General features: G+C 39.5%; 1 protein-coding gene across 1 annotated transcript in view; it reads left to right on the top strand.

Annotated features, from left to right (window-relative positions):
* Window positions 1–5955: 5955 nt before the first annotated feature.
* The window catches only part of LOC306861052 (contactin-4-like), an 86281-nt gene continuing 65191 nt past the window's right edge, over window positions 5956–27045 (top strand). The window contains exons 1-2 of the mRNA XM_079403121.1: window positions 5956–6313; window positions 13461–13600. Coding sequence (XP_079259247.1) covers window positions 13546–13600 — 55 coding nt within the window. The 5' untranslated portion in view covers window positions 5956–6313; window positions 13461–13545. The remainder of the gene's footprint in view (window positions 6314–13460; window positions 13601–27045) is intronic.

The following is a 27045-nucleotide window of genomic DNA, read 5'->3' as shown; positions in this document are numbered from 1 at the left end:
TGCTTTATCCATAAAAAACTGTTTTTTTTTTCTTCTACATTTTTTATATGTGTGTGTGTGTATTGTGTGGGGAATGTGGCCGTGTCTGCATGATTATAATCTGTATGGACGCACATCAGCGTGTTTATTAGCGACTCTATGACGGCTATCATTGTGATTCATTGATCAGCTATTATTGATTATATGGCCCATCTGTTTGATTATAATCTGAATGGAAGCACATCAGCGTGTGTTTACTGACTCTATGACCATGTCTGGCAATATCACTTCACGTCTGGCAGTGATATTTATCATTGTAATAACGAATAACGAAGAATACTTCAGTATACATACTATATACAAAGCATTTTTTTCTATTTTTTTTCCTTTTTTATTACTCAAATAATTATTTTTGTATTTTTTAGTGCTCAAATAAATCTGTCTATTATTTTATAATTGAAAAACTATGCAGGAACATGTATAATGACTAAAATAGCTTGTATAATTCTGCAATCCATTTGGTGGTTATTTTTCCTCAAACAGGGGGGTGGGGGGACTATAAATAGTTTCAGAAAAAATATTGCAGGAATCTCATTTTTCATGGTATCTTCTTCAAATTTGAAATATGAACTGATGAGACACATGGCTTTCGATCCATTACTTTTCTGGATTGCTCCAGGACTTATTTCATGTATTTGTATATGAAATAAAAAAACATTCAGTGTGGAAAAATATTTTTCAAGGCACGTCAGTGTCTATAACTTTTTATCTTTTTGAGCATTATCAACTCTGGATGATAGATAGTAAAGCCCAGAGTCTCTTCTTTCCAAAGATACCTAATTTGTTTGTGTAAGCACACTTTGTCACAAACTGTTACCATTTTAATTCAGGTAGGTTATTTTCACCTGCGAGGCCCTAAATGGGGTTGAAGGTTAAAGTGTTAAACGATGCCCAATTGGCACTAAGGGGCCTAAAGTGTGCCAAGAAAACATCCCCCACACCATTACACCACCACCAGCCTGCACAGTGGTAACAAGGCATGATGGATCCATGTTCTCATTCTGTTTACGCCAAATTCTGAGTCTACCATCTGAATGTCTCAACAGAAATCGAGACTCATCAGACCAGGCAACATTTTTCCAGTCTTCAACCGTCCAATTTTGGTGAGCTCGTGCAAATTGTAGCCTCTTTTTCCTATTTGTAGTGGAGATGAGTGGTACCCGGTGGGGTCTTCTGCTGTTGTAGCCCATCCGCCTCAAGGTTGTGCGTGTTGTGGCTTCACAAATGCTTTGCTGCATACCTCGGTTGTAACGAGTGGTTATTTCAGTCAAAGTTGCTCTTCTATCAGCTTGAATCAGTCGGCCCATTCTCCTCTGACCTCTAGCATCAACAAGGCATTTTCGCCCACAGGACTGCCGCATACTGGATGTTTTTCCCTTTTCACACCATTCTTTGTAAACCCTAGAAATGGTTGTGCGTGAAAATCCCAGTAACTGAGCAGATTGTGAAATACTCAGACCGGCCCGTCTGGCACCAACAACCATGCCACGCTCAAAATTGCTTAAATCACCTTTCTTTCCCATTCTGACATTCAGTTTGGAGTTCAGGAGATTGTCTTGACCAGGACCACACCCCTAAATGCATTGAAGCAACTGCCATGTGATTGGTTGATTAGATAATTGCATTAATGAGAAATTGAACAGGTGTTCCTAATAATCCTTTAGGTGAGTGTATGCTCCCCTCCAGACAACGTCTATTTCAGGGAAGGCCTTGTGTATTTCAGCAGGACAATGAAAACCACATACTGCAGCTATTACAACAGCATGGCTTCATAGTAGAAGAGTCCGGGTGCTGAATTGGCCTGCCTGCAGTCCAGATTTTTCACCTATAGAGAACATTTGGCGCATCATTAAACGAAAAATACGTCAAAAACAACCACAAACTCTTCAGCAGCTGGAAACCTATATCAGACAAGAATGGGACCAAATTCCAACACCAAAACTCCAGAAACTCATAACCTCGATGCCAAGACGTCTTCAAACTGTTTTGAAAAGAAGGAGATGCTACGCCATGGTAAACATGCCCCCATCCCAACTAATTTGAGACCTGTAGCAGGCATCAAATTTGAAATTATCTAATTTTGTGCATAAAATTGTAACATTTCTCAGTTTAAACGTTTATGTTATCTGTGTTTTATTGTGAATAAAATATTGGCTCATGTGATTTGAAATTCTTTTAGTTTTCATTTTATTCAAATTTATAGAACGTCCCAACATTTCTGGAATTCGGGTTGTAACGTACTACGTGCATACTGCTAATAATGTGCCATCTCTAACTGTAAACACTTGTTTTAGCATGATGCTTTCCCCACACTGTTGTCAGTATATTACGACATACATAAAAAACTGATTTCAACAGGTGTCATATGATGACAGGGATCCTCAAGCCTTCTGAAACTTCCCCTACACACATTCTTTAATAAAATACAACAAATTAGAACTATGTATATTGAACTAAATGCTGATACTTATAGTTAAACAGACACTTTTGAATAAAGAAAGCTACTGGTTCCTGAAGAAAACCCTTTGTCCATCATGTTTGACAAAAAAAAAAAAAAAGAAATTGCAGTCACATTGTGGCCACATTTTGTTGGAATAGCATAAAAACGATGTAGTCACCCTTTCAAAAAGGAAAAAGAAAAATTCTTCAATTGCATTGCTGAACCTTGTAGAAGACATTTAATGTATTGAATGCATTAAAGTGGTGTAATATTATGTCCGTTGCTGTAAAGTGCTTCAGCCTTGTGCTGAATTCTGACATGATCTGCAGACGATATAAATCTGTTGTGTCATCCTCAGGGAAGTTCTTGTATTTACTTTTATATAAGATATTGTGATAGATTTTGAAGAGGTATTTTTATCTTTGAACTGCTGTTTCAACGGACTGGTAAGCATTGAGAAACATTGCTTATATGCTGCTTCATGCTTCCAGACTTTTGGAATGCATAATGCAAAATCTATAACATCTTACATAAGTGTAAATAATTCTAGTGATGCTACATGTGTTACAGATATCGCCCCCCTCCCGGAAGGTGTGTCCCGCACCGTAACAGTCACATCGGGGAGGGGGGGTGGGCACCCTGGAGGCTGGAGCAGGGCCAGGACAGGGAGGAGACAAGGAAAGACTCCATGGCGGGACTGGAGACTCGGGAGGCCATGGAGGGACTGGAGACTTGGATGGCCATGGCCATGGACGGCGGGCTTGTGTTGGCCACGAACGGCGGCGGGCTTGGGTTTGCCGCGAACGGCGGCGGGCTTGATTTCCCCGCGAATGGCAAGCTTTCCATATTCCCGGTGAGTTGGTTCTGGATCGGGGCAGGACACTCTCCAAACACCGGAGGATCCCTTCCCTCCATCTGAGTCCGGTGGTGTCTGTGAAGTCCACGGGGCAATGGTAATTAGCCACGATCCAGAACAAGGAGTTCAGCGTGCTGTCGTCCAGCCCTGACCAGACAGCGATCCTGCTGAACTCTCGTGCAAACTCTGGTAGTGGAAGATCTCGGCAGGCCAGAGCTACCATGCGATCAGCTACCTCCATATTTCGGTTTGGTCTGAGATTCTGTTACGGTACGTGTGGTTGTAGATGAATGAAGAGCCCTCGACGAAGGAATGAAGAAACAGGAATCTTTTTAATAGGCTTCAACTCACTAATACCATTAAACAACATACAATCTCAGACCAAGACTAAGGGAAAACTCAGGACTTATAAAGGGACCAACCAAACGAGGAAACTAGATAATTAAATCAAGACAGGTGAAACGGTTGAATGATAATTAACTAATGACAGGAAACTAGAACAGGAAATACCAAATAAGGGCAAAAGGGAAACTAAACAGAAACCAAACCGTGACATGATTTAAAAACCATGAGCTATATTTCCCCTTTTCAAAGACACAGCTCCGAGGTTCATGAGTCATTAGTAGGCTCACGTGGAATCTGCACAAACAGAACTCTGCAGAAGATTCCGTATAGATTTTAACAGATACAGGACAGTTCAAACAGATACGAAAATTCAAATAGTTCTAAATATTTCTTGCTCTTTGTTTGTTTACAAACTATTTTGACAAAACTTACTAATAATTGTGCAACACTCAGTTTTTAACTTTTGAATTCATTCTACAGAATTTTACAACAATCAGCACAAATAAATATATATATTGATTTATTTGACTTATTAATGATTGTCAGTGTGTGTGGTATGGTTTTTGACTTTTGATGTCTGAACAAAAAATACAATAAAAAACTTCAACACTTGTTCATCTCAACAGAGCCATCTTGGAATATTTTATATAGCTTTAACAAAATGTGACATTTCACTTCTCTGTAATGAAATATTCACTGTAAAAAAATTCAGTAAAATTTACGGTAAAAAACTGGCAGCTGTGGTTGCCAGAATTCTACTGTAAAAAATACGGTTTTACGGTTAAATACCGTAATTTATTTAACTGATATAATCTTAATATACCAACCTATTAGAGTACTGAAATCGGTTTTGTTCCTTTGAAATACACTGATTTCTAACCAAATGCAGGTGATGATGAGAAAGTCACATGATGAGCCAAAGCCCATCACAAGCAACAATTAAACAATAGCATATATAGAAGGTGCACAGTGTCATTCACACAAGCACTAAACACCATCATGGTGAGACTCATTAAACTGAAATATGCTATAAACATTCATTTAACAACATTAGATGTAACATACAACCCTAATAAACATAACTGATAAGAAAAAACTAAGAAGAAACATAGTTATTTCAAAGAAAAAACGTCAAATTCAAACAGAATTTGAAATGGAACGCAGGGAATTCTGGGAACGTCAGTTTACGGTTTTGCCCTGTAAATTTTACAGGAACTTTCCTTTAACCATGTAACAGGTTTTTACCGTAGCATTTTCACAGTTTTTTACCGTTAAAATCACAATCATTGCACACTGATTAAGCAGGCCTAAATTAGAATAGAAAGGCATAAAGTCGAGGAACAGCTGCTAAAAGGCTGATACAGCCTCTGTTTTTGATCTCTGATGGCATGTTGGATATGAGTGTATTCCTGAAATTGAAATGAGGATGATGTGAAGGAAGTAGATTTAAAATGGAATGAAATTCAAAGAACTTTAAATTCTGTAAGTATTTTCCACCACATAACACAAAGATGAGTGACTTTCATAATACTGCCTTGAGCCTTTATTGCTTATATAAAATGATTATTATACAATAAAATAATTAAGGATTGAATAAGGCTCAATAAGTTGATATCTATAGCTATGCAAGCTATTGGAGTCAGTGGTTTATGAACTGAAGTGTGAATGCAAGCAGAATTCTATATTTTAATATATATATATATATATATATATATCAAGCTAATTAAACAGCTGTGATAATAGTTTCAACAGGACTGAGCTTAGTTATTCAACATATCAGGAAACAAATAGGCATAATTAATAATATAATTATATAAGTCGTATTGCATTACCTTGAAAAATATCCTCAATTCAATTTCATGTGGGCCAATTCAATTCAAATTTACACTCATTAATTGAAAAGGAGCCAGTTCTTCAGTTGTGGATTTTGTGCCAATTTTATTTTCTCATTAATTCATGAGATACTTTAAAATGAATAGGTTTTCTAAATGTCTTTCCTTTCAGGGGATAATAATACTGCTCAGTTTAACAGGCACTTCCCCCAACTTCTACCCAATAAGAAATGTGCATATCAGCACAGGTCTCAAACACTGAGGAAATTTGAAACCTGATATCATGTGTTTAATCCATTATTGATGAATCTTCTAACACTTTTTTACGACTCAAAAAGTATTTTTATATTCCTCCCACTCTCTTTCCACGGGATTCGGTGTTTTGTTTCATCAGTGCTGATGAACCGACAGCAGATCAAGTGATGTGAAGTTTGTGTTGCGTCACAGCGGGGATGTGAGCGCGAGCGGCTCCGCACACGTTGACGCGTGGCGCAGTGTGGAGTGGATCCGCGCATTCACCTCTCTCTGTGAGGCTGAGTTGAGGATACTCCATGCGTAACGCGTTTGCTTTACTTCTCATTTGCCGCACAGTAATCCAGCCGGGTATCACCAGCGCGTCTTACCGTTTCTTAAGGAGTATCTTGGATTTCCGAAGGCAGAAAATAGCGGAAAGAATTCCTCTGTGGCAGTTGCACTTGTGAAGAGCGCTCGTCTCGTCTCTGGCATTGTGGAATGGCTGGAGAGATGCTGCTGTTACAGTGGCAGACGCGAAGAGGCTGAAAACTGTGGGAAGTCAAACAGGTAAACGAGTTTGAGACAGAACAACACTAATAGTTGAAGGCTATTTAAAAGAAGAAGAAGACATATGACGCTTTATATTTAGGTGAGGTATTATTCTGCAGCCTGTTGTATTATGGGCTGAGAAATGTTTGTCAGAGTTATATGATTTTGGTAGATCGTTCACAGAAGCAGAATATAAAATAGATAAATGTTGGTTATGTTAGTAAATGCTTTTGCTTATGTTAGTGAACCCATTTTCCTAATTTGGTCTAGTCTTAAAAAATAAAGGTTGCAATTAGAACAGAAGTGTTTTAGAGTCTGCTGCAATTATTCAGTGGGAAAATCATTCCAAGCTCCACAAAGTAGTTTTTATTCTCTATTCTTTAGGAAACCATCAAAATGAAGAGCCCATAACCAAAATACTATTATGAAAGCTGTTTTAACCTCTAAAGAACCACATAACCGATTCAAGAACCTTTGAGGAACCTTTATTTTTTGCTATTGCAAACTCATCATTCAGATTAAAAATTACGGTCTCCATTCCACTTTTCATTTCATTAATATTGCATAATTAGTCCACATTCTTAGATTCTCTATTCTTAGATTCTCTACTCTCCATTTTTTACAACCATTTTTGGACAGTGAACCTGAGCAACATTAACATCTGTCCAGACACTGCCATGCTGCAGCCTATGGACCTCTCTCAGTTATCCATCTGTGAATGAATTATAAAATATAGGTCTTGCAAGAACTGGTTGGAATCTGTTCCAGTCTGTCTAACCACTAAAATTGTGGAGCATCATTACAAATGTACCCTGCCTGCCAAATTACTATTCTGTTTGTGTTTATGATGCCACTGGAGATTTGGGTTGAGAGGAACCTTCCTTTTAATGATGTGAATTAAATTAGGATTGATTTATTGATTGATTGTTTTTTTTGTTTTTGTTTTTTGTTGTTTGAAAGATCTAGTTGACAAACTGACTTCCCTCATGGACAAACCTCATGCTGCATTTTGATTAGAGGTTTTTGAAATAGATTTATTTCACAAGAAGAATCTCTCAAATGAAAGTTGTATTTTTCTTGACAATGGGCTTGATTTAAGTCTTTCACAATACCTCATCCAATCTATGTCCCTCTCTCCCATAGTTATTCTGAAGATTAAATAAGCAGTGACATTAAATCCAGCCTTGCAATCAAATAAGACAATGCATCTGATTTCTTTCTTTTTTTCTTTTATTTTTATAATTAGTCGTTATATGGTTTTATGTGTTAAACCTGTATTTTGATTTTAGTAATCACAATCTTCATACAATTAGAATCTCTAGTAAAAGTAGGCCTATTTATTTTTTCATGTTTGGTGTTATTTTCTCAAAACTTGATATACAGCATTAGGCAGTTTATGTATAATTTAAGGCATTGTTTTGTAGAAAGAATAAATTCAAGAATAAAAATGAGCACTCATTCATACATGGCAATAATTTGCACTAGAAGTAGAGGCAGTTTTTGCTGCACTCTGCTGGCTTGTCAGAGAAAAAAAAAACACTGAATGATTTCTCAAAGCATCATTAGGGAAGCCAGATTGTTTGCACACACCTCTGTGTTGATGCAAGTCTAGGGGGAAGAGACAAGGAGGAAGGCTTGTCTTCTGTGACATATTACATTTTCTCCTTCTCCCAGCATTGCTTGTTGAGTCATAGAGAGCTGATGTTTATATGCAGCAGGTCGAGGCTAAGGTGTGAGATGTGTCGTACCTGCTGGATGCATGCTTCAAATCTCTGTACCACCAATTTCACAGCCAAATAATACAGTTTTTGTCAGAAACTGCATGAATAGTTTCAGTCTGAGTGCACAACTCTGTCATTAAAGAGAGAGAATAAAGGAATATTCGGGGTCCCGTGCCACAGATGCTATCAAAAATCATTTTAGTTTATCCCTATGTTGGTAAAAACAAGCAAAAAAAATTGTACTGATGCATATAAAGTGTACTTGTATACTTGACCCATAGACGTCCATACGGGAGACAGTGGTATAATATGAATAGAAGTGTGAATGCAAACCAGCAGATTCTCTGTGGTGCTTCATTCAAAATTCAGTCATATCCAGCTAGATAAATCTTGTAACTGTGGTTTCTTGGCTCTTTTGGATGCTGAACATTAATTTTTCATTCACACCCTCTAGTTCAGTTTGAGTGCACAATACCAGCTGGAGAATTTTTACACGCTCCTCGACCGTGTTGTCAACCGCTACTCTCAAATGTTCATGTCAGCTGAGGTTTTAACAACACCACAGTTAATTTTGCACTTTAAAGGGACCGGTTGCCTATAAGTGAAATCATACTTGGGTTTACAGAGAAACTCAAAGATGGTGTTTGTGGATCAAGTGAAGTCAAGGGAACCAGATAAAAGATTTAAAGTGTTACTTTCTACCCACGATCAGGCCAGGTCTGGGAAGAGTGGGTGTCTGTCTCATTTATGTTTAAAAATCAGAGAGCACGCATACTGTACATTTTGTGTGAATCCCATGAACAGCAAAGTGGAGATTCTATTAATACTGACTTCATTGAAAAATTGATGGATTTCTAGACAGAGGTAGCACCAAGGTCAAGCTCACGTCGGCATTTTCTTTAAAGCCAGACACTGCATGCTTTCCAGAGTCTTGCTCTTAGACGTGTTTTTATGTTGTACGAATGGGAGTTCTGTGCCTTATTCTTGCTCTCTTTTGTCTGATTTCCATGCAAATGTGAATGTCTGCAAATATTCCAGACAGATCCCATTTCTAAATCATAAAACATGCCATATTTTGGCTTTTATTATAGCATCAAGCAGAGTTATGGCATCAAGCAGAATTTAAAGGACAGAGAAATTCTCTGTGGGCTCATTTTCAGCTCAGATTCTTGGCTGTGAGCGCTCGGACCGCAGCATTACAGCGAGACATACAGTATATTGCATGTCATGTTCACAGATTTGAAATGCATCCACAAGCCATAATGGATGAACTGCCAATCACACAAACAAAGAAAACATTTAAAGGGCCAATTGCATGCATGAAGCCTGATAGTAAAGGCAAGTTTTTACAGAGGCGTGTGATAGTTATGTTGTCATTTTCTAAGTTTATGTTAGTGCTGTTTATTGATTTCATGTGGACACAAGAGATGGTTAATGATGCTTGTTCTTGTTTTTGTATGCACAGATTTGTGACATGCGGATGCCTGAGTATTATTTAATTTTTGCACTGGGTCAAAGTGGGTCAAAAATGACATGTGGCAACCTTATGAGGAAAATGTCTATCCATTGACAGCTACTGAAACATGTTAGCAGCACATGATTTGCAACTGTCTAAGATGAATAGCAATGCTAATGTCTAATTCTCTCAAGGAGGTTTTGACATCATTGGATGTGACAGATGAAGGATGTTTTATTTGTGTCCTGCCAAAAGACTTCACTCAGTTAGGTAAAGATGTGTGGTTATCATGACACTTGCTGGCTAGATATTTTTTAGTTTTATCTGTCCTTCATTTCAGTCCCTGCTAATAGGTCTACAATTGGTGAGCATTCAAGCATTCTATTTTTCAAATTTGTTGTGCTGTGGAAAGCACCTGTTTATTGGATAACCATTGTGAGGTGAAGCCCCATTGCACATGGTCATTTTCAGCCCTTACCACTTGCACTTGGAAGTGCTTTAGGAAAATAAATAGTAACGTTGCCATATGGTACCAAACCGCTGATTCAACATAGACTATTTTAACAATGGCTTTACTACCTTTGTGGGACTTAAATGTGGTAGTTGTTTTTCTGTCTATGGAGGGTCAGAAAGCTCTCGGATTTCATCAAAAATATCTTAATTTGTGTTCTTAAGAAGAACCGAAGGTCTAACGGATTTAAAAACAACATGAGGGTAAGTAATTAATGACAGAATTTTCATTTTTTGCGTGAACTATTCCTTTAATATACCATACATGGTACGGATTATATCCGGTGATCAACATTTTTTCTTGCATGTTCATGTGTTACTGTATTCACTTTAAAAATCAGGAATTTTTGTAAAAGTGAGCTGTAAAAGTCACATGAACTAGGACTTTTCACTTTTTTTTACTCTGCTAGTTGACATGTTGAAGATCATGTGCATTATTTTTGGAATTTTTAGAGACTCTTTCTACAAATTATATTGTTGCACCAGTAGATGGTGGCAAGTGACTTTGTCAAGTGTCTTTATGAGTGAGTCATTGAATCATCCACTTAAACAATTCATTCAAAACAGTATGACTATATCCAAAATTGTCCCATACACCCTCACTCTTCCCAACGTTCCCCTACTAATATAGTCCACTGAATGAGTAAATAAAAACCTGTGAGAAAATTCGGACACTGCGAGTGTTAGAAGTGCTGCGGATGCCATCTTCTTGCAAGATGTGGTAATTCATGAGTTGCTTGCCCATTGAGTCTTACTAGATAATGGTAAACAAACTTGGCTTGCTGTCTTCGAGGGAAGCTCAAACCCAAGGCTCAGCTCAAGCTCTGAGTTACAACCCTCAACATGATTGTACGGTGTGAAGGAGAAATTAAGGAGGATAAGGGGAGGCTGAGGGATGCCAGGAGATCAGTCACCAGGATGGAGCAATGACTGCTGCTTATACGGCCGTTGCCATGATTGACAGTACTGAATAATTAGGCTCCTCCCGAATCTATGTTTGGAACTTGATTTCGTTTGGCTTGATACTAAATGTGTGTATTCTTGAGTAGCTTGCTGTTGAGTGTACATTGGTTGTACACACGTTATTGAGGTGCATTGTAGTATTAAATGAGTTCACTATAGATAATGTCGACTACAGTATCGGACGCCACTGCAAATGGCTATCCCATCCAAATGTGCAAATAGGCTGTGATTAATTCAAGAACAGAAAAAGTATGAGGGAATCATTGAATCACTCACTCAAACATTTGTTTAAAGACGCTCATTCTTTCAGGAAGAAAACATTGTTTGCAGCAGATTGATTCGAAGCTGACTTAATTTAGAAATATTTATGTTGACAGAGCAAAGAACACAACGTAACTAGCAATACTGTATCTAAAATGTGTTTACCTTTTATTAATTTACACATTAACTTTTCACTGAACTGATGTATATAAGGAAAATCTCTATTGGAATTGTTCACTGTATCTCTCCGAGTGTCTGCATTCATGGCCATATCAACATGCAAAGTTGATTCTGCTTTTGGAACAAAAAGCAGAACAAAATGAAACAAAACAGCCGGTAATATTATCATAAATACTTGATATAGAGTGCTGCAGGAATTACATATTTTGCAGGCAAAAAAAAAAAAAAGTTAGCATTTTATCATCTTTGTTTCCATCATCCTGAAGTCAAGGTTGTTGGGATTTTTATTTGTATTTTTTTACTTTTGGTTAAATGCCTGAAATTAGGTCTGTGGTTAACACATACTCTAGATATTTCACATTCTACATGAAACTATTTTTTACTTGTCTTGAAAAAAAACTAGCTTTTTAACTAAATGGGACTACAGAGGTTTGTGTTGGAGACATTAAACATCCTCACAATGAACAGGTAGACTCATCTAACTTGTATTCATTTGTGAAGATTATCATAATAAACAAAACGTTTAAAAATCACCAAATTTTGTTGGTCACAGAGCTTATTGTCTGCAGTAACCCTAAAGAAAAAATCCTATTGGGTTTTTGTCAAGGCAACCGGTGTGATGCTAACTTTGAGGTTGGCCTACAAAAATACTGTACGTCATCACTGCAGCACTCTATTAACTTCTTGTTTGCAGAGCTGTTCAATATCACTCTTGCAATTTTGCTGTTGTACTGACAGAAGCTGATTTATAAACTTAATTTTAGTTTCATCTTCAAAGAATATACTGTACAGAAAAGAGGAAATACTTGTGAATTCACAGAGTGAGTGCTTGAGCAATATTGGGTTAGACCAGATGTGTGAGAGCTAGTTGCCTGAAGTCTCCCCTCCAGATGATCAGGGTTGTTAGGCCAGATAATGTCATAAGGGGATTTGTACCTTGGGCCAAGTTCTTAACCCTCACAAAAGCCTTGTGTGATGTTGGGAGAAAAGGTTTATTTAAGTAAAAGCTCTAATTATAGCCTTGAGTATTACAGTGTAGATACGCCACACAGTCAGTCAGCTTTATTTTTTATGATCAAAGATTAGAAATATTTTTCACAGTACCTGCAGTAAAGTATTTCTAAGACATTGCTTAGACTTTTCAAGGTCTGTCTGACAGGTATTGATCTAAACACTAAAACCTTTTTTTATTTATTTACATGTTCACATGACAGGAATAGTTCACCCAAAAATGAGAATGTGTGAGAGATTTACTCACACTCAGGCCATCCAAAATGGAGTTTGTCCCTGCATCGAAACAGATTTCAAGAAATGTAGCATTACATCACTTGCTCACTACTGGAGCAGTGAATGGGTGCCGTCAGAATGAGCATCCAAACAGCTGATAAAAACATCACAATAATCCACAAGTAATCCACACCACTCCAGTCCATCTATTAACATCATATGAAGGCGGAAGCTGCATGTTTGTTAGAAATAAATCCATTATTATTAAGATGTTTTTAACTTTAAACGTTTGTTTCCTCTATCCCTATCCATATTATCCTTATTATGCTTTCTCAAGTGAAAACGTTTGTCTCATCTGAATCAGGAGAGAAATATGTAGATCAAGCACCATTTACAAGAAAACACAGTCTAAAACAGAAATACGTCAGTGAATTTTTATATGAGAACAAGGGATGGATATTTTCACTGGAGGAAGCATTATTATGGATTATGGACTCATATTTTGTCAGTTAATACACTTTACAGTTACACATTACAGTTAAAAAACCTTAATGATCGATTAGTTTCTTATAAGCATGCAACTTTTGCCTTCACAAGATATTAACTGTTGCAGTCGTGTGGATTGTTGTGATGTTTTTATCAGCTATTTGGGCTCTCATTCTGATGGCACCCATTCACTGCAGAGGATCCATTACTGAGCAAGTGATTTAGCTACATTTCTCCAAATCTGTTTTCATGAAGAAACAAATTCATTTACATGACACAAAACTAGAAAATGTTGCTGAACTTGACTGCTTTAGTCTGGCTAACACTTTCTAACTCTTCTCGTCTTGTCTTTTGATTTCAGGGCACAGAGGATCAAGTCTGGACAAAGACTGCATTCTATTTACCCTCAATTGAATGTGAGCTCTTGCTGACCTCCAATATTTAAAATGGGGTTGTCATGGAAACTGCTGGTGCTGCAATTATTCATGGGATGCCTTTCAGGTAGGCATCCTAATAACCTCCTCTATAGACTTTCCTGTCTGTTTCTATGGCATGCATTTGTCCTTGTCATTTACTATTAAGGGCAGACCTCCCATTCAAGGATGACTCCCATCTTCTGGAACCAATTAATGGTTTTAGTTTGTTTGTGAAAGCTAAAGCCATCCAGCTCTTCCAGATGGGCACAGGGGTGAGGTGAGCACAATATGTGTTATACAGGTACATCTAAAAAAAATTGAATATCATGAAAAAGTTCATTTTTTCTTGTAACATTTCAAAAAGTGAAACTTTCATATATTTTAGATTCATTACATGTAAAGTAAAACATTTCAAAAGTTGTTTTGTTTTAATTTTGATAAGTCAAAAATCATTATCTCAAAATATTAGAATATTTACATTTAAGTTTCAATTAATGACCATCCCTACAGTATAAATTCTGGGTATCTCTTGTTCTTTCAAACCACAATAATGGGGAAGACTGCTGACTTGGCAATGATCCAGAAGACGAACATTGACGCCCTCCACAAAGAGGGTAAGTCACAGAGGGTCATTACTGAAAGGTGTGGCTGTTTACAGAGTGCTGTATCAAAGCATATTAAATGCAAAGTTGACTGGAAGGAAGAATTTGGGTAGGAAAAGGTGCACAAGCAACAGGAATTACCGCAAGCTTGAGGATACTGTCAAGCAAAGCTGATTCAAACACATGTGAGAGCTTCACAAGGAGTGGACTGAAGCTGGAGTCAGTGCATCAAGAGTCACCACGCTCAGACATCTTCAGGAAAAGGGCTACCAAGCCACTTCTGAACCAGAGACAACGTCAGAAGCGTCTTACCTGGGCTGTGGAGAAAAAGAACTGGGCTGTTGCTCAGTGGTCAAAAGTCCTCTTTTCAGATGAAAGTAAATTTTGCATTTCATTTGGAAATCAAGGTCCCAGAGTCTGGAGGAAGAGTGGAGAGGCACAGAATCCATGTTGCTTGAAGTCCAGTGTGAAGTTTCCACAGTCAGTGATGATTTGGACTGCCATGTCATCTGCTGGTGTTGGTCCACTGTGTTTTCTGAAGTCCACAGTCAACGCAGCCATCTACCAGAAAATTTTAGAGCACTTCATGCTTCCTTCTGCTGACAAGCTTTATGGAGATGCTGATTTCATTTTCCAGCAGGACTTGGCACCTGCCCACACTGCCAAAAGTACCAAAAACTGGTTCAATGACCATGGTGTTACTGTGCTTGATTGGCCAGCAAACTTGCCTGACCTGAACCCCATAGAGAATCTATGAGGTATTGTCAAGAGGAAGATGAGAGACACCAGACCCAACAATGCAGATGACCTGAAGGCCACTATCAAAGCAACCTGGGCTTCAATTACACCTGAGCAGTGCCACAGGCTGATTGCCTCCATGCCACGCCGCATTGATGCAGTAATTCATGCAAAAGGAGGTCCAACCAAGTATTGAGTGCATAGAAATTAACATACTTTGCAGAAGCCTGACATTTCTGTTTAAAATATCCTTTTTTTATTGATCTTATGTAATATTCTCATTTGCTGAGACACTGAATTTTGGGTTTTCATTATCTGTTAGCCATAATCATCAAATTTTCAAGAAATAAAGGCTTGAAATATTTAACTCTATGTGTAATGAATCTATATAATATATGGGTTTCACTTTCTGAAATGACTGACAAAAAATATGGACCTTTTTAATGATATTCAATTTTTTTTAGATGTACCTGTAGTTAGGCCATGGGGTGGTGGTTTATATTAAATAATGTATATTACATAAATATAAAGTGGTCAAGAAGACATGGTGAAAGTGGTGTTGTTATCTTTGTAGTGTAGTGTAAACAGTCATTGTGCTTTTACAGGAAAAAGACTGAAGTATAGGTGTAATGTTCCATAATGTTCTCCTTGGCAACACTTTATTCCTATTTGGAATTATATGATTTGACGCTTATGCTTTATACTCATCCATCTTTTGTAGAATATACATTAGACATATTTCCATTGTCACTGAACTACGCCTCCTATACTCTGGCCATGATACCATGGTTGCAGACTTCTTGATTTTAAGACCACCTTGCTTTGTAACAAAGATGGAGAAAAGATGTGATAATACTGTAACGTAATAAAAACGTAAGATTAATATGTAATTTAAAGAAATAGTTTAATTTAGCTCAAAGGGAATCATTTATGATTTTATAGGGAATTTTGAACAGACTCACTGTTACGGTGATTCACTGAACCAGCCATATTACAAACTATGCACTGGATATTAAAATCCAAAATATAATGAAAACACTATTTAATAGCACAGTAACAAGATCGGCAGATTAAGACATTAACTTGTGAGCACAAAACACAAGATACTTCTCTTTTAAATATAAATAAGATTTTATTTATATAAACCTAAGACATAAACTAATCTAACACATGAACACAAACATTCACACATTCACACGTTGCAGAAAGAGAGAAAGTAAGGAAAGGATGAGTTTAAGAGAATGAAAATGTGAAATCCCAAGTTTACAGCAATATGTTCAATTGCATAGACCTCAACAACCATCAATCACTTATTTAACCCTCGCTTTGAGTTTCTCAGTGAGGCTAAAATTTATATTAAAGACACCAATTCAGTTAGAACCTGGAGGTGTTACTTGCTTGCATTGCCTGTGTTAAGGGGTTTCCTTTGTGTCGTCGTCGTTGCAGACAGGGGGTTCCCTGAAGTTGCTGATTGGCTGGAAGTTCAATAGTCTTTGGATCCTTTTGAAAGCGGAGTTGGTCTGGTTGAAGTTTGAAGCGAGTGCAGTCGGAGCTGAACTTTGCAGCAAACTTACATTAGAACACAAAACTCCATGGAAAGAAAAGAAAAGAAACTAAAGTAAAAGAATAAAACTAAAAGGAGGTAATGAGACTAGGTGGTTTTCTTCTCATTGTGGTATAGCAGCTGGCACGTGGGCCAGAGCACGCTCAAAGAGCAGCGTCAAAACGCGGTGGCAAAATAGAAGAAGAGGAGAGAGAGTGACTAAGAGAGAATTTGATGGTGTCCTGAGTTTTTAAACTCGGCTTTCAGACCGTCCCATCTGGACGTCTTGACCAATTAGATACTGTCCTTGCTCAGGGTATTGGTTTATTTCTCCACCCCACTAATAAATCAACATGTTATCTGTTCAGTCAGAGGTCCAAACTTTACAGGCTCTTGCAAAGTATACTTTTGAACATGATTTCTATAACAAGACTATGATGCACTTGACAAAGAATTGATTGGAAGAAACATTTAAAGCATGATTTTCCACACTCATACATACCAAACATGCATCTGAATCCTTCAGCTATTCAATAATGATTAAAAAGACATACATAATATTTGATTAAAACATCATAGTCTAATATGTGGGTTACAAACATAATATGGGGTAAGAAATGTCCTTTTAGGATGATTTTATGTGCATATGAAAAAGACAGTCTTTGTATAGTTCTGTGGAGAATGAAGGCATGTTCTTTAGACAAAGGAATTTTGGTTTGGTCTGTCTTCTATGTGGGGGAGAAGTCAGTCTAAGGAAGCTTGTGAATTCAGCGTGGAACCCATGTGATAGCCATCTCTTTGATCATCAGTCCTGATTACTTGCCCCAAATTTGACGGTCTCCTCCCTGAATTGGAATTATCAATACGTGTTCTTTTGTCTCAAGGTTGTAAGCTGTTTTGTGGATGAGGCTTGCTGGTTAGTTTGCTTGCTTCAGACTAGTTGGAGCTAGGAATCTGATTTACGGTGTCCTGTTTCCTTGGGCCTCTCGGTGGAATTCCAGTTTGTCATGTTTCAATGTTCTGATCGCATCTTAAATGTGTCTGATTCAGTCTCTGATATTCTACAATATGTAATTTAACCAGCCATCTGAGAGACGGGAAAGGATTAATGTGCAAATTAATCTACCAGCCAATATTTTATTGGAGAGCACAATTTATGTTCTCATTTAGCCAAGTGGAAGGACAAAAGCCCCTTTATTGATCTCTTTTTGATGAAGCAGTTACATTGTCTTTCAGTCAGTGGGAGGGTCAGAATTAATCCTCACGCTTTTAAGTCTTGGATTTAAAAAGGGCTGTTTGCTTTTTTTTCATGATCTTCACTCCTGCTGTGTGTGATTTTCAAAAGCACTCTTCTCTCCGCTACCGGGTAGCGTTATGTTGTAGAATTATTCAGAAAAAAAGGTTCAGCTCAATAAAAACATTTTAGCCAGGCGTTGACCCAAAAGCAGGGCATGTTGTCACACTTTAATATTTGGATTAAGACATCATAATGGGCAAAATGAAATATAATAATTTATGCACAAATCAATTTATTAAAATATGAATTAAACAAAGATATTGTTATTCATATTTTGTATATAAAACACGCATAACATCTAACACTATAAATTTACTTTCATTTTATAGTTGACTTGTCTGAATTTATGTAAAGTGTGGTTGTATTGTGCTCACACAACAGCTGTAGCATAAATATTAGAACATTGGAGCTTTGAACTAAGTTTGAAAAACATACCCACCACTAGAGAAAACATGCATTTATGTAATTGGATGTTTGATTGAAAACTTTTCTGCTACCGAGCTATAGCTCTTATGACAACTAGCTTCAGACTTCCTTATTTAAACAATAAGTCTTATATTCTAGGGAAGTGCATCCCCATAACTGAGGCCAATGCAATATGCATCTCGATGCATAGACAACGATACGATACATTAAAGATACATATGAAGCAGCTTCCAATGTGATGCAATACGATTCACCCCTATTACGAAGCAGATTTCAATTCGATTCAACACAATTCAACGCAATACGATGCAATGGAAAAAATATGATGCCATGCAATTCAGTATGGTACAAAATGGTTTGCTTTTATTTCTTTGGTTCAGACCGACAGCAAATCATAAATTAACTTAAGTGCCTTCTGACATCTTATGCCTCGGTCTCCATAGTGTTGTGATATGTCATATTCATGTAGAAGTGGTGGTGACGAGAGAGCGTGCTTGAGAAACAGTGTAGAGACGAGAAATCAATCTACATATAAAAGATTGGTCACAAATTATTGGTCACTTTCCAAATAATAAAAGTATAGCACATATACTATAATTATATATAAATAAATAGTTTTTTACCAATGCAAATACTGTATGTATATGCACAAATGCCAACTTGTATCCGATGCACACTTTTTTTTAATCGATGCAACGCATCGTTAACGTTTATGCCGATGCACTGATGCGAATCAGTCAATCTTACCATCCCTTGTATATACTGTGGAGTAAGAGAAAACACAAGTATTTAAGTATTCTCTATTAAATACTGATCAAATGTCATTTTCTTATTTTTAAGTCTGTTCAGAGAGACTTCTGCCAGTGGTGTTAATGATTTCAAAATAATGTTAATGATTAATAATTGATACTGCTAAATAGTGTTGTTTTTGGTGGCCTGTTTTAATTTTAGTTCAGTCTAGTCTTTGTGTGAAGCTGTCATTTTAGTTTTTATTAGTTTTAGTCACGTTCATACTCTTTTTAGTCTAGTCAAGTTTCAGTCAACAAAAATTCTGAGCATTTTAGTCTTATTTTAGTCAGAATTATCCATGACTTTTTGTCTAGTTTTAGTCGACAAAAACTGATGACATTTTAGTCTAGTTTCAGTCGACGAAAACTGATGACATTTAATCTAGTTTTCATCAATGAAACTTGTATTTTAGTCTCTTTTTAGTAACGCAATTCTATTTAACCCAGTGAAAATAGTATAAGTATCTAGAAGTATAGACGAAACCAAAATGTTCTTTTAGCCAAATCCATTTCAAACAAGGTTATCTTATTATATTATTTTTACCTTATAGACTGAAGAATACATCCATTCCAGACACGGAAGACGCTTTGATTTGAATTTACAACATTTATTTTACCAACCAAACATGTTAGAAGTACACACACATCTCCCAAAGACGAACCCCGGCTGTTCGACCATCGGTCCCTTTCTCTGTGTCAGACTTAAAGGGTAGCTAAACCCTAAAACAACTTTTTTGAGTTAATGATCTGTAAGACTGTGTCATTATTAGTGCTGTGCACTGATTCGAGTAAATGTTTGGTCGTTTGGTTATAAAGTGTTTTAATTCTACAATATATGGTGTAAAAACGTCTGAGTGCTGGCCTCTTCAGGTTGAACGGTGGCTACTGCAGTTGAATTTTCCTATTGGACATTGCATACCCCTGTGACATATAATGGCACTTACTAACCACGCCCCTGCACGAGCTCAACCAATCCGTCACTGCGGGTCTCAGGTGCACGCCCCCTGCTCAGCCCCGCCCTCGGTTCATCCCCTCTGTCTTCGCTGGGCTCTGCCCAATTTTCCAGCATTTTTCAAATATTGCCAGTGGGTGGAGTTAGGCTCTGACCAGGGGTTTAGTTACCCTTTATCTTTGTTGTCGTCTTCTAAATAATGCCGCGAGTGGGGCTTGAGGAGGTGACGTAGCCTCGTTTTTATTCGTCAACAATATTGCATTATACATTTAATTATAGTCATCGTCACATGATCAGCATTTACGTTGCGTCACGTGATAAAGGTTTGTTGACGACGATATTTAGTCATAATATTTGTTGATGAAAGCAACACTACTGCTAAATCTTACAGCATTGTGAAATGTTAATGATATTCATCACTAATTACATTAACAGCAAACCCATTAGAAATTATTATCGGAGACCTGTGTGATTTAATTACCAGCACTCGATACACTCTTGAAAGTCAAAAAAAATAAAAATTACATCTAGATGTGAAAATAGACATTCTAAATGGCCACTAACTGCATTCATTTGCTTGGTCTCTTCAAAACTCGACTAAAAACCTGTGAATAATTACACCAGTTAAAGAGTTTGCGTTCATTTCTGTCTTTTGAGCATATGGCGTCAGGTAATTGTAACTGCAGTAGAACATAATGGACGCAAGGATATAATTGTGCTTGATTAAATGTGCTTTGATTGAGGAGTAGAGACACAAAACACAAACAGCACAATCAGAGAAAAGCACTAACATATCCGTAGTCCTGATTAATTCAGTTTAAATGCAAAACATGAAACTGAATTTGATGCTGTATGATGTTTACCATTTTGGGAAGCTTATTCCCTCTTATTAATTTTCATCTGGGAGCAGATACATTAAAGAGGAAGACACTGGTGCTATGAAGGGAAATCTCAATTTGAACCTGTGAACACATGGGCACCACAGATCAACATGACATAAAAACATATGACAAAGCTCTCACAAATTAAAATCAGTAAGACCTGTAAAATGTATGTGTTAGAGAACATTGGACTATAAGAAAATGTACACTTTAACATTCATTTAAAAAGTGTACTTATCAGGAAAGAAAAAGTGACAATGTAATGTTTCAGACACTTAATTGCAGCTTAAATTAAAAAGTAAAAATTTATATTAAATGCAATCATACAAACTTTATAGTGCTTTTACCTACGTAGGTCAGAAAGAAATATAAGAAATCTCATAATTATTTCTATTGTCTTTGAAATATAAGTGCAGTGCTGAATGTACTGACCAGCATTTATGGTAAACTAAATTATACTTTAAAAAAAAATTATATCTAAACTTGTATGTCATGCATTTAAATTTACATTTGTACAGTAAGTATTCATTAGTAATGCTAAAGTTTCAATTAAGTACATTTAAAATTATTAACTTTAAATGTAATGTCAAATAACACACTACAGTTTATTGATTATTCTCAAGTACGTTACACGTCAAAATAAGTATAATTATTTAAAGAATATACAAAAGAATATCAAAACAAAAATTTAAAAAACTGTTAACTTAATTAGGCATTATCATAAAGCACGCTTTTTAAAAGTGTGCTTAAGAAACAGTCAGGAAAGTGAACTCTGAAGAGGCCTTTTGTTTAATTAATATATTATCTGCAAGCACATTTAAAAAAAAAAAAAAAACCTTAAGATTTGAAGTTCACTACAACTGCACATTCAGTACAGTTAAGCACACTTCTTTTTCACATCGGTATGTCTTTAAACAATCATTAAATTGTTTTGACTGTTTTGTATTTACATAATCTGTTTTGACTGTTTTTTATATACATAAATATATATAAAATATACACATAATTGATCCATTGCGATATACTGTAATTCATTATTGTGTAACATTCTGCAAGATTGTAACAGTTAGCAAATGAATATGGTGCGCTTAATTTCTTAAATTCACGGTTCTCAGATCTTCAGGGCTCGTTGTGTGTGTGTGTGTGTGTGTGTATTTGTTTGTGTGGGTGAGTGCAGGTGTGTATTTTAACTTACCAAGATTGGCTTTTTCATTTGATGAATAAAACCCTTGAATCAGAATCAAACGGATTGGAGGGCACACGAACGTCTAAACCCCTTCCCTCCCTCCCTTGCCCTGTGTTCACTGTCTGTGGCTGGATATTCATGCTGAGGTAAGCTGGCCGAATTCATCGGCTTGTCAGATGGTATTGAATTTGAGATTAGTTTTTATTTGGGCCTCCAAATTGCTCCTTGGCTTTTCCCTCCAGCTCTGGTGCTGCTCCGGGGGGGCTGCGCTGCCATATAAATTCTCCCCTCAGGTAGGGGAAAGAGAGAGAGAGACCTGCTTTCTCCAACTTCCTTCATAATGACCTCCCTTTCCACCAAGGTGGGCTTTTGTGTTGTAAACCTCTTGTTAGTATTCTGTGCTGAACAGGGATAGATAATTTCTCAGCAACTGTGTGTCTCTTTGGACAGCTGCGGTATGTTGACAGAAATCACAGCACCAGTAAAGCCCTCAGCAGAATCCTCACAACGTAACATCAAACCCTCGGGCGACAACGCGGTTTCAGATTACTCCCCATCAATATTTTAATAACATCTTGTAATATTTGCAGCATCACCAAAGCTTGTAATTACATGGTGTTTCTGAAATAGACAGTTCCGTCCTCTTGTCCTCTGGCAAATATGAACCTTAATTGCGGCATTAATTCCTTGCATGATAGAAATTCACTCTCGGCTGCATTTCTCAGGTTTGCATCAGCTCCGAGCTCAACCTGAAGTTTTGAAATCTTTATAGCCCCTGTCTTTATTTACTTATGCCTCATATCTTTTGGTACCAGATTTTAGGTATGGATATCTCATTTAGCTGTTTTGTAGAAAATTGCTCATGTTGATTTTGAACAGCTTGATCGGATACAGACAGATACTTTAGTGCAGTGTCAATACTGACGCCCCCATTTGACGTTTTCCAGAGCCTTGATTATGAGAGCGCTCTTTGTTTAGCATGGGTGAGTCACTTGATAATTAACGTGTGTTTTAGCCTTTGATAAAATCTCAGCGGACTGACTTTCATGTCCATGTGCATCACAAGATTGCATAAGAAGTTTTTGGCGGATACATGGGGAACACAATATATCTAGTAATCCCATGGGTGTCACTTCAGATTAAAAAGTAGTGGGGTGGTGGGAGGTTATGACATCATGAAATGGTTTAAAGACTTTATATTAATTATGCACAAATGATTTAACATGATCTTTTAATGTTTTGATTATAAAAAAATAGTCTGTCTGAGATCTAGGGAATTAGATCTAGCCATTATACGTCACAGGGGTATGCAATGTCCAATAGGAAAATTTTCTTTAAAATTTTTACAAAATTAAACATATTATAAGAAGTTCTAAAATATTTTCTTAAGAAAATCCTGGGTTTTTTTCTTAAGAAAAAAAGAACAGTCTTATGGCAGTTCTTGCTGTTGACTTACTGATCAATGAAAAAGTGTCTTTTTGTGCTGCTTGCAGATTACCATAATAATGATATTAAAGGGGTAGTTCACCCAAAAATGAAAATGACCCCACGATTTACTCACCCTCAAGCAATCCTAGGTGTATATGACCTTCTTCTTTCAGGTGAATGCAATCGGAGTTATATTTAAAAAAAAAAAAAATGTCCTGGCTCTTTCAAGCTTTATAATGGCAGTGAATGGTAGTCGAGATTTTTAAGCCCAAAAAAGTGCATCCATCCTTCATAAAAAGTGCTCCATACAGCTCCAGGGGCCTTCTGATGCGAAGCAATGTGTTTGTGTAAGAAAAATATCCATATTTAAAACTTTATAAACCATAATCTCTAGCTTCTACTAGCTGTCGTATGTCTGTTCAAGAGAGAGTGGTGTTCCTGCGGATGACGTAGGACGTAGCGTAAGCTTTGTTTACAGCAAAGGAAAACCAGTCTCCTCTTGGCTTATATCGAAATCCTCCAACATTTTTCTTTACAAATCCTCGTTTTGTACTTCTAATTTAGAAAAACTATGTCCTTGTTATAAAGTGATCTGAGGCAACAATTCAAACTGGGCATTTCATTTGAAAACTTCCTTCCTTACCTTTTTCGGTCCTTAATTATCAACTTAAAATTTTAAATGTAATTAACTGATAACATGTAACTGTCAGGATCTTGGACCTGTTTTTGTTGTGTTTTGCTCCCCATGTGTTCTGTGACCCAGTTTCTCCCTCATGTTAATTGTTAATTTGATCCCAGGTGTGTCTCCTTAGGTCCCTCGTTATCCTGTGTTTATAAGCCCCAGTCCTTTCAGTTAGTTTTGTCGGTCGTTGAATTGTCTTCCCTGTCCGTGATGTGTTTCCTGTGCCTCCCATGCTCCTAGTTGGATTAAAGATTCTCGTGTTTGTGAATTCCTCGTCTCCTGGTCTCCGTGTCTCCGTGCTCCCGGGCAGAGTTGTAACAGAACGACCGACCTAAAACAGATACCTCTACTTTTACCTTCCGTTTTGTTTTCCGTCTTACCCAGTGTTTTTCTTTCCGTTGTGACCCATGGATCCCTATGTCTGGCCCGAATTCCTCCTCCTCCTGCTGGAGCAGGGGGACCGATCTCTCGAGGACCATACAAGACTGTTCCTCATGTTAGCTAACGCCACCAGCTACCCGGACGACGTGCTCTGCTCTTTCTATTATGGAAGCCTGAACACCGCGTGCAGAGCGCTGTCGTCCGAAGATGGTCCTCGAGAGGATTTCGCCGCTTTTGTGGAGTGGATTCTGGTGAGAAACGGATCGCCTCTCACAGTCTCCTCAGAGGATGATCTCGCCAGAACCACTCCAGACCCAGAGCCCAGCCCACCATCTCCCCACGGTGCGGAGCACCAGCCCGAGCCCACCGATGACGGAGAGCCATTTCCCGCCGCGATCTGCGAGCCAGCGCGAAGCCGAGCGACTGAGCGGATGATCGTCCCGGAAGTAGAGCCCAACCCGTCAGACCAGGTGCGAGAGCCGGCGTCAGTGTTCATCACGAGGGAGCAAGCCGTGGACGGTGTGAGCGCGGAGTGGAGCTCCGCCCCCTGCACCGCGGCTGAGGGTGAGCTGAGGAGAAATCTGGGACTGCTGGACAGAGAGGGGGCGTCCGACTTTCCCGTGCCGGCTCCCTCCAGCCCTCCTGAGTTCCCGCTGGTTCCGCCCAGCCGTCCTGAAGTCCCGCTGGTTCCGCCCAGCCGTCCTGAAGTCCCGCTGGTTCCGCCCAGCCGTCCTGAAGTCCCGCTGGTCCCGTCCAGCCATCCTGAATTCCCGCTGGTCCCGTCCAGCCGTCCTGAGTTCCCGCTGGTCCCGTCCAGCCCACCTGAGTTCCCGCTGGTCCCGTCCAGCCCACCTGAGTTCCCGCTGGTCCCGTCCAGCCCACCTGAGTTCCCGCTGGTCCCGCCCAGCCGTCCTGAAGTCCCGCTGGTTCCGCCCAGCTGTCCTGAAGTCCCGCTGGTTCCGCCCAGCCGTCCTGAAGTCCCGCTGGTTCCGTCCAGCCCTCCTGAGTTCCCGCTGGTTCCGTCCAGCCCTCCTGAGTTCCCGCTGGTTCCGTCCAGCCCTCCTGAGTTCCCACTGGTCCCGTCCAGCTCAGCTCTTCCCGAGCGCCCCCAAGTGTCCGCGCTTCCAGAGCGCCCTCCAGTGCCGGCTCCACGCACGTGCCCTCCAGTGCCGGCTCCACGCACGTGCCCTCCAGTGCCGGCTCCACGCACGTGCCCTCCAGTGCCTGCTCCTCGAAGATCCCCACCCTCCCACCCACTCCTGCCTCCTCCACCGCTGTCGTCTGGCAGCCCCCCCGCTCGCCCTCAGCCCTCTATCGGTACGGTGCGAGCCCCGTGGGTCTGCCATCCTCCAGCGTTGCCGGGGCTGGAGTATCCCTTACCTCCGCCTCCAGCCTCCGAGGCCCGGACTCTGCCTCGGTCCGTAGACCCAGTGGCTCCACCTCGGCTCCTAGCTCCCTCGCCTCCACCGTCACTCCTCGATCCACCAGCTCCACCGGGCTCCCTCGTCCCTCCGGCTCCGCCTTGGTCGGGCGTCGACCCGCCATCGCCTCTGGACTCCTCTCCTCTGGCTGCGCCTCGTCGCTCCGTCCCACCGGCTCCGTTGGGCTCCTTCCTCCCTCCAGCTCCACCTTGGTCCTCAGTCGCTCCGGCTCCGCCGCGGATCTCCGGGTCTCCGCCTCCACCTCGGTCACCAGAGCCCTCGGCTCCACCCTGTCCCCCCGGATCCTCGGCATCACCCTGGCTCGTTGGCTCTTCGTCTCCGCCTCGGGCTCCTCCACCACCTGCTCCGCCGCCGTTGGTCGGCCCCCTGGAGTCGGCGGCCATCCCTCCTCCATGGCTCCTCCCTCCGTCGGCTCCACCTTGGGCCATTTTCACGGCTGTGGCCTGGGTCCAGCTGAGCGCCTCCTGCTCCGGGTCCCTCCTGTCTCTTCCCTGGCTCCTCCCTCCTTCGTCACCGCCTTGGTCTCTGTCTGCCGGCCCCCTCCCGGGTATCCGCCCTCCTCCTGAGCCGCCTCCCAAGTTCCCACCCGCCCCTCCCCTTTGGATGTTTCTATGGTGCGAGGACGCACCTTCCGGGAGGGGGGCGATATGTCAGGATCTTGGACCTGTTTTTGTTGTGTTTTGCTCCCCATGTGTTCTGTGACCCAGTTTCTCCCTCATGTTAATTGTTAATTTGATCCCAGGTGTGTCTCCTTAGGTCCCTCGTTATCCTGTGTTTATAAGCCCCAGTCCTTTCAGTTAGTTTTGTCGGTCGTTGAATTGTCTTCCCTGTCCGTGATGTGTTTCCTGTGCCTCCCATGCTCCTAGTTGGATTAAAGATTCTCGTGTTTGTGAATTCCTCGTCTCCTGGTCTCCGTGCTCCCGGGCAGAGTTGTAACAGTAACATGTTTGCTGCTGATTATCACTTGTGCAAACAGAACTGGATATGTCTCCTCTATATTAGCTTTGGAAAAACATGTAAATCACAACTATACTGATTTCTACTCATGGGCATGGGGATGAGCGTATGATTTTGTTAAGAAGTTAAGAATATCCCTGCACGCATGTCAGTAATTTTAGTAAGTGCTTCTGATGTTGTGTTTAGCTGCACACTTTTTTGTAGCATCACCACAGTCACCACATTTT

This window comes from Barbus barbus (genome assembly GCF_936440315.1).
Source record: "Barbus barbus genome assembly, chromosome: 41".
Classification (NCBI taxonomy): Eukaryota; Metazoa; Chordata; class Actinopteri; order Cypriniformes; family Cyprinidae; genus Barbus; species Barbus barbus.
The sequence above is the reverse complement of the archived record's forward strand: the minus strand, read 5'-3'. Positions and strand labels throughout refer to the sequence as shown.